The sequence below is a fragment of the Capricornis sumatraensis genome, chromosome 7 (genome assembly GCF_032405125.1).
Source record: "Capricornis sumatraensis isolate serow.1 chromosome 7, serow.2, whole genome shotgun sequence".
NCBI lineage: Eukaryota > Metazoa > Chordata > Mammalia > Artiodactyla > Bovidae > Capricornis > Capricornis sumatraensis.
The window spans coordinates 82,641,851-82,655,715 of NC_091075.1; the positions used below are offsets into that span (position 1 = coordinate 82,641,851).

A 13,865-nucleotide genomic window follows, 5' to 3' on the forward strand; every position below is an offset into this window, starting at 1 on the left:
AAGTGACAGATATACTTTTAAAGGAAAGGTAATTTTGAAAAAGTAGAAAAATTTACAATTTACTTAAAGCAGTTAAAGTTTAGAACTGGTCTTTGAAAAGTTATAAAAATAATAGTTGTCAAGAAATCCTTAAGTATATATGTCTTACTACCTTTAATATAGGTATTGAAACTAATCATATTGTCATATATTCAACTGTCCTGTCATAAAACTGGATATTTCTAGGAGTTCTCACAAGCTAATACACCTCACTTTCCTAATTATTAGAAAGAAGTTCTAGACAATATAAATGTAGTGTGTGCTCAGTTGCTCAATTGTGTCCAACTGTTTCCCATATCAGGAGCTGTAGTCCTCCAGGCTCCTCTGTCCAAAGAATTATCCTGGCAAGAATAGTAGAGTAGGTTGCAATTTCCTCCTTCCGGGCATCTTTCCAAGCATAAATTGAACCTATGTCTCCTGAATATCCTGCATTGGCAGACAGATTCTTTACCAGTGAGCCACCAGGGAAGACAACATAAATGTAGAGGTGGTTTAGTCCCTAAACCATGTCCAGCTTTTTGCAGCCTCATGGACTATGGCCCACTAGGTTCCTCTGCCATTGGATTTTCCAGGCAAGAGTACTGGACTGAGTTGCCATTTCCTTTTCCACAGTATCTTCCCCATCCAGGGATTAAACTAGGGTCTCCTGAATTGCAGATAGAATCTTTACCAACTGAGTCATAAAATAAGCCCATACATAAATGTAGAACTGGATCTAAAATTTTGTTGACATATAAATAAGTCCATAGGTAGATACAGACTAACATAAAAATAGTCACAATATCACACATCAAGGTGACTGCACATTCTTTCTAAATATACATTAGTTTCTGATTAATTTCTTTGTTTTCAGACAATAATACAAATAATAAATTTATACTGTCATTATTAAATGAAATAATTTTGTCATATCTTTCTACTTTACAGTGAGAAAAGTGTTTCTAAAATGTTTTCACACTTATTATTGTAATCTAAACTTTCTGAAACCACTTTACTAGATAGAATTACTAAGTCTTTCCAAGGATGGCAATTCAATTGCTAGCTTAACAAAACAACTGCATTTAGAACCTAAAATAAACTGGAGATAATCATGAAAATAACCAGGGCAACATCTTTCACATAAACCATGTAAGATATAAATTTGGAGTTTCAATAATTTAGAAAAATATTGGCATAAATATACAGAGAATTTTTAATTACCAACCTAAAAAAATTAATCCACTATAAATCTCTTGACTTCTCTTGCTTTATTCTTTTTCTCTCCACTATATAATCCATTTCTGTTTCTTTTTAACATATCCAAATCCAACATGTCTTAATGGAAAATATCAGAACTCACCTTCCTCTAGAATTTTAAACTGCCTAAACCAGTTTTCCCCTTCATAGATCATAGCCTTGTTAAGCGAAGGGGTTTGTGCAACTCTGAAGCTATGAAACATGCCATGTAGGGCCACCAAGATGGAGTGGTCAAAGTGGAGAGTTCTGACAAAACATGGTTTACTGGAGGAGGGATGGCAAACCACATGAGGATTCTTGCTGTGATAACCCTATAAAGAGTATAGGAAGGCAAAAATATATGAAACCAGAAGATGAACCCATCAGGTCAGAACATGTCTGGTATGCTACTGAGGAAGAGCAGAGGGTAATTACTAATAGTTCCAGAAAGAATGAAGAGGCTAGGCCAAAGCAAAAATGATACTCAGTTATGGATGTGTCTGGTGGTTAAAGTAAAGTTAAATGCTGTAAATAATAATATTGCATAAGAATCTGGAATGTTAGGTCCATGAAACAAGGTAAATTTGGATGTGATCAAACAGGAGATGGCAAGAATGAACTTCGACATCTTAGAAATCAGTGAACTAAAATGGGCAAGAATAGGAGAATCTAATTCAGATGACCATCATATCTACTACTGTGGACAAGAATCCTTTAGAAGGAATGGAGTAATCCTCACAGTCAATAAAAGAGTCCAGAATGCAGTACTTGGGTACAATCTCAAGAACAAACAAACAAAAAAATGATCTCCATTTGTTTTCAAGGCAAACATTAAACATCACAGTAATCCAAGTCTATGCCCCAACCACTGATGCTGAAGAAGCTTAAGTTGATCAGTTCTATGAAGACCTACAAAACCTCCTAGACTAACACCAAAAGGAAAAAAAAAAAAGTCATTTTCATCATAGATGATTGGAATACAAAGGTAGGAAGTCAAGAGATTTCTAGAGTAACAGGCAGGTTTGGCCATGGAGTACAAAACAAAACAGAGCAAAGATTAAGTTTTATCAAGAGAACACACTGGCCATAGAAAGCACCCTTTTCCAACAACAAAGTAGACATCTCTACACATGGACATCACCAGATAGTCAATACCAAAATCAGATTGTTTATATTCTTTGCAGCTGAAGATGAGGATTTTCTATACAAGACCTGGGGATAACAGTGGCTCAGATCATAAACTTCTTATTGCAACATTCAGTCTTAAATTGAAAAAAAGTAGGGAAAACTACTAGGCCATTTAGGTATGACTTAAATCAAATTTCTTATGATTATACAGCGGAGGTGACAAATAGATCCAAGAGATTATATACGATAGACAGAATGCCCAAAGAACTATGGATGGATATCCATTACACTGTACAAAAGGCTGAAGCCAAAATTATCCCAAGGAAAAATAAATGCAAGAAGTCAAAGTGGTTGTCTGAGGAAATTTTACAAAAAACTAAGGAAATAAAAGCAAAAGGCAAGGGAGAAAAGGAAAGATATACACAACTGAATGCCAAGTTCCAGAGACTAGCAAGGAGAGGTAAAAAGACCTTCTTGAATGAGCAGTGTAAAGAAGTTAAGGAAAACGATAAAATGGGAAAGACTGGAGGTCTTTTAAATAAAATTGTAGATACCCAGTGAACACTGCATGCACGGATGGGCATGATAAAGACAGAAACAGTAAGGGACTAGCATAAGCAAAAGAGATTAAGAAGAGGTGGCAAGAATACACAGAAGTACTATACAAAAAGGCTCTTGATCTGGATAACCACGATGGTGTGGTCACTCACCTAGAGGTAGACATTCGGGAAAGTAAAGAAGAACTAAAGATCCTCTTGATAAAGATGAAAGAGGAGAGTGAAAAAGTTGGCTTAAAACTCAACATTCAGAAAACTAAGATCTTGCCTCTAGTCCCATCACTTCATGGCAAATAGAAGGGGAAACAGAGGAAACAGTGACAGACTTTATTTTGGGGGCTCCAAAATCACTGCAGATGGTGACTGCAGCCATGAAATTAAAAGATGCTTACTTCTTGGAAGGAAAGTTATGACCAACCTAGCAAGGGCAACCCACTCCAGTACTCTTGCCTGGAAAATCCCATGGGCAGAGGAGCCTGGTAGACTGCAGTCAATGGGGTCGCAAAAAGTCGGACACGACTGAGCGACCACACTTTCACTTTTCACTTTGATGCATTGGAGAAGGAAATGGCAACCCACTCCAGTGTTCTTGCCTGGAGAATCTCCTGGATGGGGGAGCCTGATGGGCTGCCATCTAAAGGGTCGTGCAGAGTCAGACACAACTGGAGAGACTTAGCAGCAGCAGAGAGCATGTTAAAAAGCAGAGAGACATTGCTTCACCAACAAAGGTCCATCTAGTCAAAGCTATGGTTTTTCCAGTAGTCATGCGTGGATGTGAGAGTTGAACTATAAAGAAAGCTGAGCACCGAAGAATTGATGCTTTTGAACTGTGGGGTTGGAGAAGACTCTTGAGAGTCCTTTGGACTCTCCTTGCAAGGAGATCAAACCAGTCCATACTAAAGGAGATTGGTCCTGAATATTCATTGGAAGGACTGATGCTGAAGCTAAAACTCCAATATTTTGGCCACCTTATGAGAAGAACCAACTCATTTGGAAAGACCCTGATGCTGGGAAAGATTGAAGGCAGGAGGAGAAGGGGGCAACACCGGATGAGTTGGATGGCAATCACTGACTCAATGGACATGAGTTTGAGTAAACTCCGGGAGTTATTGATGGACACGGAGGCCTGGGGTGCTGCAGCTCATGGGATTGGAAAGAGCTGGACACGACTGAGTGAACTGAACTGAACTGAATTGATTACATACAAATCCAGTTTTGATGATGGAATTCCATCTGAGCTATTTAAAATACTAAAAGAAGAGTTCTTGTTAAAGTGTTGCACTCAATATGTCAGCAAATTTAGAAAACTCAACAGTGGTCACGGACTGTAAAATGTCAGTTTTCATTCCAATCCCAAAGAAGCATAGTGTCAAAGAATGTTCAGACTACAGTACAGTTGTGTTTATTTCACATGCTACTGAGGTTATGCTCAAAATCCTGTATGTGATGTTTCAACAGTACATGAACAGAGAGCTTCAAGATATATAATCCATATTTAGAAAAAGCAGAGGAACCTGAGATCAAATTGCCAACATTTGTTGGATCATAGAGAAATTTTGTAATGATTCCAGGAAAATACTTAATTCTTCTTCACTGACTACACTAAAGCCTTTGACTATGTGGATAGCAATAAACTGTGGAAAGTTCTTAAAGAGATGGGAATACAAGACCACCTTACCTGTTTTCTGAGAAACCTGTATGCCTGTCAAGAAGCAACAGTTAAAACTGAACATGGAATAATGGAGTTCCAAACTGGGAGAGGAGTATGTAAAGGTGACAAGTATACTGTCACCCTGTTTGTTTAACACATGTGCAGAGTACATCATGCAAATGCCAGGGTGGATGAATCACAAGTTGGAATCAAGATTGCTAGGAGAAATATCAACAAGATATATCTTTATATATATAATATACATATAGTATATATATATTATAGTGCATATATTTATATAAAATAAAATATAATGTAATACTATTAATATAATATGTGATATATATTTATATATATATATTCATTATATATGGAATCTTCTTCATGAGAAAATTGTTGAGGGCTAATGAGAAATTTTCTGTTTTCATTTATTCATTATGCTTATCATAATGTCATATACACAAAAATTATTCAGCAAATATTCTGCATCTTTTCTGAAAGAAAATAATGAAATAATTTTCCTAGTTTACTCAAGTATTTTTTTTAATTGATATATTAAATTATGAGCTTTAAGTATTTTCTGAAAAGAAGCATTGCTGAAATAAATCTAGAAGTATTGAAAATGCTCCTCTTCAAAATCTATAGAATGTGCAACATCGAAAATGAATCCTAATGTAAAGATTGTAACTACACACTTAGGGCAATAATGATGTGTCATTGTAGGCTCAGGGAGTATAACAAATGTACTCTTTTGAATGCTATGGTGGAGAATGCTGCCCATGGTCTTCTGTGTTTGCTCAGCACAAACGAGGGTTTGATCGCTGAGTCAGGATGATCCCCTGGAGGAGGAATGACAACCCACTCCAGTATTCTTGCCAGGAAAAATCCCACGAAGAGAGGAGCCCATGGGATCCCCAAAAGTCAGACATGACTGGGACTGAGGGTGCATGTTGTCCATGTGTGGGATAGGGTTATACTGGAACTCTGTGTATTTTCTGAACAATCTATTGTGAATCTAAAAATGCCCTAAAAATGAAGTTTATTAAAAATTGTTAACTGGTAATTATAGGCATCATCACTATGTTAACAATTATAGGTAAACTAATCAAAATTTGAAAAATAAAAATTAAACAAATTTCATATATATATATATTTCTCTATAAATAATAATAGGATATCTATTAATGAGGAAAATCTAGCTTTTAATAAAATTAAATAACAAATGCAATTTTAAGCATTCCTATGTGATAGATATTTAATCAGTATAAATACATGAAATAAAAAAATGCTCTATATTTGCTTAAATATAAAGAAATACCTTATATTGATTAATGACTTTCACATAAAGGTTGTTTCCTGTTAGAATGGAAAAGTTCAAATAAAACTGAGTTTTGAAGATTAAAGTGTGAATTAAAGAGGTAGCTATGAAAATGTTCACTATGAAGGGGTATTTAGCATAGAATTATTTCTGAGTTCCATGTAAAAATATGATTTCCACATAATCTTTCCATCATAATATTGAACTTATAGGTAAATCTGAACCAATTTGAGAAAAACACTATAATATAAATTCAAAATTGTATATAAAACTTACATGCTTTGTGAAATTTCTGCTTGACATCATGAATGGTAGATTTTTGTGTCACCTGAAAAATGGAGAGAATGATTAAGGAAAAGTATTCATTTGTGTGCTTCATATTCCTTTAATAAGGAAACATTTGTTTAATATGTTTATAATATAAAATAAGTACAAAATGTCTAGATCTTTTGTTTAGCTCTCTAGTCACTACCTCTCTGATGATTTTGAAACATTGCCTCTTTAAGGCTTTTGCAAAAGTTTTGTATTTATATATTACAGCAATAATGTAATTATGAGGTCATCCAAATTCTTATTTCAAAATTCATTTTTATTAATTTTCTCTGCCTGTGATATTCAGTTTCTGATTTCCAAATTGATGGGACTATCAATTCAAATTATGAATGGATTCAAAAGAAATAAAGTAAAAGAGTTATCAGAGGGATACAGGGATATAAAATTTATTTGCACAAACAAAAGAGGGAAATATTTACTTCAGAATATCATGTAAAAATTAAAAATATTCAAAGCTTCATAGTTATGTTTTTAAAATTTTCACCCAAAGATGCCATAGGACCAACAGAAATCTGTTAGAAATATATATATATATATATATATATATATATATATATATATATATATATATATATATATATATCCATTCTTTAAGTATATTATTATTATTTGGTCCTAATCTACAGAAATTAAATCTTTCCAATGTTAGGTGGCACAGTGATAAAGAATCCACCTGCCAATGCAGGGGATGCAAGAGACACAGGCTCTATCCCTGGGTCAGGAAGAACCTTTGGAGTAGAAAATGGCAACAGCAGAAAAGGAGAAAAGTGTGGCAGAAGATAAGATAATTAGCATTGCAAACTCAATGGACTAGAACTTTAGCAAACTCAGATAGTGAAGGACAGGGAAGTCTGGTGTGCTGCAGTCACAAAGAGTTGGACATGACCTAGCAACTAAACAATAACAACAAAAATGCTAGAAAAGAGAATAAGGGAAAATGTTTCTTCATCTAAATAGGAAAATTCATTAGGATAAGAGTTTTATCAAAACACCCTAAACCATCACAGTACTTTCTGACTTTCTGATTCAGTCCCTAGCCAGCTTGCAAACTGAAATTCCCCTCTGCTTCTGATTTCTCATTGGCTTGTGAAAAACCCAACAATCCTTCAAGGACTATGTCATAGATATTTTCATATTCATGCAAGTCAAATGTATTTCCTTTCTCTAAACAAATATAGAATATTATGTGCATGGTTTATTTTAGTTTTTGCTACATTAAAATCTTCTTATGGCTATTTTGGGAGGATAAAATTAAAAAAAAAAAAAAGTGTCCAAAAGGATGGTACTTAATAATATTAATATTCTAGGCAGTTGTTATTGAAATTATTATACTTAATATTGTGTTATATACTAAAAGCATAACAAAGAGTACATTATTTTACTATATTTCATTCCCTCCTGTAACCAAGTGTGACAAAACATTCAGAATTATTTCTTATTTCTTCTATGTTTATAGTCTACTAAACCAGAAAGTTTCAAGGACTGAAGGATGATATTTTTTCTATTTGTGTTATGCTTTAAATTACAAAAGAAACCTAAATGATTCTGTTAGTGTATCATTGTCTTTTCTAAATGTAGGAAAATATTTGAAAATTTTAGAGAAGATAATATGTATTTGTATGCTTAAACATAACATATTTTAATTTTGAATATTAAACTGACATTTGAATTATATTTTTTAAAGGTGATGGTTTGTTTTAGTAATATTCACTTCATTATTTCATTGTTATTTAATAATTATCAGTCGGTTCAGTTCAGTTCAGTCGCTCAGTCGTCTCCAACTCTTTGCGACCCCATGAATTGCAGCATGCCAGGCCTCATTGTCCATCACCAACTCCTGGAGTTCACTCAGACTCATGTCCATCGAGTCAGTGAGGCCATCCAGCCATCTCATCTTCTGTCGTCCCCTTCTCCTCCTGCCCCCAATCCCTCCCAGCATCAGAGTCTTTTGCAATGAGTCAACTCTTCACATGAGGTGGCCAAAGTACTGGAGTTTCAGCTTTAGCATCATTCCTTCCAAAGAACACCCAGGGCTGATCTCCTTCAGAATGGATTGGTTGGATCTCCTTGCAGTCCAAGGAACTCTTCAAGAGTCTTGCAGTCCAAGGGACTCTTCAAGAGTCTTCTTCAAAAGCATCAATTATTCAGCACTCAGCTTTTTTCACAGTCCAACTCTCACATCCATACACGACCACTGGAAAAATCATAGCCTTGACTAGATGGACCTTTGTTGGCAAAGTAATGTCTCTGCTTTTCAATATGCTATCTAGATTCGTCATAACTTTTCCTCCAAGGAGTAAGCATCTTTTAATTCACTATTATATGTTGTGGCCTCTGACAAAGACGCCTAAGATTCACGTACTATTCTCTAGAGTAACAGATATCCGTTCTTCAGTCTTTTCAAGAGCCATATATTTTAAAACATAATAATATATAATATAGTGATAATTTTCATGATTAACAACTCCTCAGTTAGGGTTCACTGTGGGCTCAGCTCCCGCTATTTGAGGGCACATAATTTTGACTGTGTGGATCCCCCCAAAATGTGGAAAATTCTGAAAGAGATGAGAATACTAGACCACTTGCCTCCTGAGAAATTTGTATGCAGGTCAAGAAGCAACAGTTAGAATTGCACATGGAATAACAGACTGGTTCCAAATAGGAAAAGGAGTACTTCAAGGCTATATATTGTCACCCTTCTTGTTTAACTAATATGCAGAGTACATCATGAGAAATGCTGGACTAGATGAAGAACAAGCTGGAATCAAGTTTGCCAGGAGAAATATCAATAACCTCAGATTTGTAGATGACACCAAATTTATGGTAGAAAACGGAGAAAAAAAAAAAAAACACTAGTGAGCCTCTTGAAGAAAATGAAAGAGGAGAATGAAAAAGCTGGCTTAAAACTCAATATTCAGAAAATTAAGATCATGGCATCCAGTCCCATCACTTCATGGCAAATAGATGGGGAAACAACGGAAACAGTGACAGGTTTTATTTTTGGGGGCTCCAAAATCACTACAGATGGTGACTGCAGCCATGAAATTAAATGATGCATACTCCTTGGAAGAAAAATTATGACCAACCTAGACAGCATAGCAAAAAGCAGAGACATTACTTTGCCAAAAAAGGTCTGTCCAGCCAAGGCTATGTTTTTTTTCAATATTCACGTATGGATGTGAGAGTTAGACTACAAAGAAAGCTGGGCACCAAAGAATTTGGTGCTTTTGAAGTGTGGTGTTGGAGAAGATTATTGAGAGTCACTTGGACTGTAAAGAGATCCAACCAGTACATACTAAATGAAATCAGTCCTGGATATTCATTGGAATGACTGATACTGAAGCTGAAACTCCAATATTTTGGCCACTTGATGTGAAGAACTGACTGATTAGAAAATACCCTGATTCTGGGAAAGATTGAAGACAGGACAAGAAGAGGATGAGAGAGGATGAGCTAGTTGGTTGGCATTACTGACTCAATGGACATGAGTTTGAGTAAGTTCCAGGTGTTGGTGATGGACAGAGAAGCCTGATGCACTGCAGTCCATGGAATCGCAAAGAATCAGATATGAGTGAACTACTGAAATGAACTGAACTGAATCTTGTGTATACATGCCAGTGGTTCTAACAGTCTATGAAATTATTGAAGACAATTATCTGGTGTATTGTAGTTTGTGTTTCAACGTGTAGCATGCCATATAGCATATAATAAAGTGTTAGGTTACTTTTGTTGAAGTGAAAAATAAAGCTATGAGCAGAAATTTGCATGGAAACAGAAGCCCCTTGATTTGATATGAAAAATCTTTCACAAGTAGATTACTGTGGAAAAGCTGTATGTTTTGTTTTTCAAACCAGCATATAGTAAATCTCGATCTTCTAACTTGACATATACACATTTTCCCCCCTGAATTTATAGACTTCCAAGACTAAAAGTATGCTACTGTGAAAAAAATCTACTTGTGGAAACTGGGTTATTATTATAAGCTTTTCTAAAAGTTTTCAATTTAATATTTTTATTAAATTACATTTAAATTTCACGTGTTAAAAAAAAAAAAGCTGCTGACTTTGAATAAATCTTTGAGAACTGCCCTTTTCCAGAACAATTTAGTCAAATACAGCAGAAAAATATATGATTAACCATGAAATGATTCAGACAGTACGTGTTGCTCAATTAGCCACAAGCTTGTGCTTGGTCAACTCTTTCAGTACTTTAGTTACACTCAGCACAAAAAGAGGAAAATATGATCATTAATAGAGCATATAAGACTTTCTGATTACTAAATAAATGTCTCTGTAGATTCATTAAGAAATTTTTTCATAATAATTTCTACTTTTAGCCAGTTTAAACAACAAGGACCAGCTATCTGTAATAATTCATTCATTTTGGTAAATCACAATTAATTGTGCTGTTGGGAGAAAAAATATTCTGTCATCTGAAATCCTAAAATTCTCATTAATCTTTCTTTATAATTGGAGTGACTTAATCTTAAAATATTAGGTACACAAGGTAATTGATGTTTATTAGTTGAACCAAAAATTTATCCTTAAATTTCAACTAATCATAATTGAGTTTTGTGTCATCATTATGTTTTCAACATTTAGGTTGAAGAACTTAGAAAAATATTTTCACATTAAAGTACAATTTAGGGTTTGCTTGAATACCCCCCTTATGAAGATACTGCAGTATTTCACAAAATAATTATTTTTTCACTATTACTACCTTTTGAAATTTGAAAGTGGCAATTCTTTTACCATCTGAGCCACCAGGAAAACTCTTTATATACTATAGTGGGTTATTTTAAAAAAGGTTTTGCACAGTCAAAAAAAAATGTATATTTCCATGTATTTCAGATCTTATTATCATAGCAAATGGCTCTTTATATGTTACAATAGCACATTTTGTCAATTATTTATTAAAAATAAAAATAAGCATAAATATATAAATTATTAAAATTTTTATCATGGAAAGTTTCAAAAATATATCCTTCATGAATAATTTTCTTTTAAATAAATATTTGGCTACTATGCCAAAGCATTTGACTGTGTGGAACACAATAAACTGGAAAATTCTGAAAGAGATGGGAATACCAGACCACCTGACCTGCCTCGTGAGAAATCTGAATGCAAGTCAGGAAGCAACAGTAGAAACTGGACATGGAACAATAGACTGGTTCCAAATAGGAAAAGGAGTGCATCAAGGCTGTATATTGCAACCCTGCTTAGTTAACTTATATGCAGAGTATATCATGAGAAACGCTGGATTGGGAGAAACACAAGCTGGAATCAAGATTGCTGGGAGAAATATCAATAAACTCAGATATGCAGATGGCCATACCCTTATGGCAGAAAGTGAAGAAGAATAAAATGCTTCCTGATGAAAGTGAAAGAGGAGAGTGAAAAAGTTGGCTTACAGCTCAATATTCAGAAAACGAACATCATGGCATCCGGTCCCATCACTTCATGGGAAATAGATGGGAAAACAGTGGAAACAGTGTCAGACTTTATTTTTGGGCTCCAAAATCACTGCAGATGGTGACTGCAGCCATGAAATTAAAAGACGCTTATTCCTTGAAAGAAAAATTATGACCAACCTAGATAGCATATTCAAATGCAGAGATATTAGTTTGCCAACTAAGATCCATCTAGTCAAGGGTATGGTTTTTCCTGTGGTCATGTATGGATGCGAGAGTTGGACTGTGAAGAAGGTTAAGCGCCGAAGAATTGATGCTTTTGAACTATGGTGTTAGAGAAGACTCTTGAGAGTCCCTTGGACTGCAAGGAGATCCAACCAGTCCATTCTGAATGAGATTAGCCCTGGGATTTTTTTGGGAGGATTGATGCTAAAGCTGAAACTCCAGTAATTTGGCCACCTCATGCGAAGAGTTGACTCATTGGAAAAATCTCTGATGCTGGGAGGGATTGGGGGCAGGAGGAGAAGGGGATGACAGAGGATGAGATGGCTGGATGGCATCACTGACTCGATAGACATGAGTTTGTGTGAACTCCAGGAGTTGGTGATGGACAGGGAGGCCTGGTGTGCTGCAATTCATGGGGTTGCAAAGAGTCGGACAAGACTGAGCAACTGCACTGAACTGAACTGAACCAGTAAATTATGTGTAAATATACATTTTACCTAGAATTATAGCCTAAATGTTAATTATTTTCTCATTACATGTATATATATAAATATTGTAAATATAAGAGTAGAAAGAAAAGTATGGTTGAAAATATGACTCTGAGTATCTGATTTTATTCTATATAAGTATTATATGATTATAACATTGTAGACATAAATAGAGTGTCAATAACCACTCCAAAACTAACATTTATTTTTTTAATCCTTCAATATAATTAAATACACTTTAGTGACTAAAATATCCATTTATACTGTCTATTATCAAGCCATTTCATTTCATTTAATATGAAAATAATAGTCTTTATACATTATGTACTTAACAAGCGGCTATTTCTTTACATTATTTTCTGCCTTATAGCTAGATATTTCTAACATATGGAAAAGATGAAACAAGATGTAAAATTGCAGATAGAGTTTGATGCCCAACTCAGCAGTGGCCACAGGATTGGAAAAAGTCAGTGTTAATTCCAATCCGAAAGAAAAGCAATTCCAAAGAACTCTCAAACTACTGCACAACTGCACACATCTCACACGCTAGTAAAGCAATGCTCAAAATTCTCCAAGCCAGGCTTCAGCAATACGTGAAATGTAAAATTCCAGATGTTCAAGCTGGTTCTAGAAAAGGCAGAGGAACCAGAGATCAATATACCAACATCCGCTGGATCATTGGAAAAGCAAGAGAGTTCCAGAAAAAACATCTATTTCTGCTTTATTGGCTATGCCAAAGCCTTTGACTGTGTGGATCACAATAAACTGTGGAAAATTTTGAAAGAGATGGGAATACCAGACCACCTGACCTGCCTCTTAAGAAGATGTACGCAGGTCAGGAAGCAACAGTTAGAACTGGACATGGAACAACAGCCTGGTTCCAAACAGGAAAAGGAGTACATCAAGGCTGTATATTGTCACCCTGCTTAGTGAACTTATATGCAGAGTACATCATGAGAAACGCTGGCCTGGAAGAAGCACAAACTGGAATCAAGATTGCCAGGAGAAATATCAATAACCTCAAATATGCAGATGATGACACACTTATGGCAGAAAGTGAAGAAGAACTAAGGAGCTTCTTGATGAAAGTGAAAGGGGAGACTGAAAAAGTTGGCTTAAAGCTCAACATTCAGAAAACTAAGATCATGGCATACAATCTCATCACTTCATGGCAAATAGATGGGGAAACAGTGAAAACAGTGGCTGACTTTATATTGGGGGTCTCCAAAATCACTACAGGTAATGATTGCAGCCATGAAATTAAAAGACATTTACTCCTTGGAAGGAAAGTTATGACCAACCTAGACAGCATATTGAAAAGCAGAGACATTAGTTTGCCAGCAAAGGTCCATCTAGTCAAGGCTATGGTTTTTCCAGTGGTCATGTATGGATGTGAGAGTTGGACTATAAAGAAAACTGACTGCCGAAGAATTGATGCTTTTGACATGTGGTGTTGGGGAAGACTCCTGAGAGTCCCTTGGACTGAAAGGACATCCAACCA

The 13,865-nt window shown here is 35.2% G+C and overlaps 1 protein-coding gene across 1 annotated transcript in view; it reads right to left on the reverse strand.

The window, feature by feature from the left end:
* Positions 1 to 13,865, reverse strand: part of TECRL (trans-2,3-enoyl-CoA reductase like) — a 140,047-nt gene that overhangs the window by 81,282 nt on the left and 44,900 nt on the right. Inside the window, exon 2 of the mRNA XM_068975621.1 lies at positions 6,185 to 6,236. Within this exon, the coding sequence (XP_068831722.1) occupies positions 6,185 to 6,236 (52 nt within the window). The remainder of the gene's footprint in view (positions 1 to 6,184; positions 6,237 to 13,865) is intronic.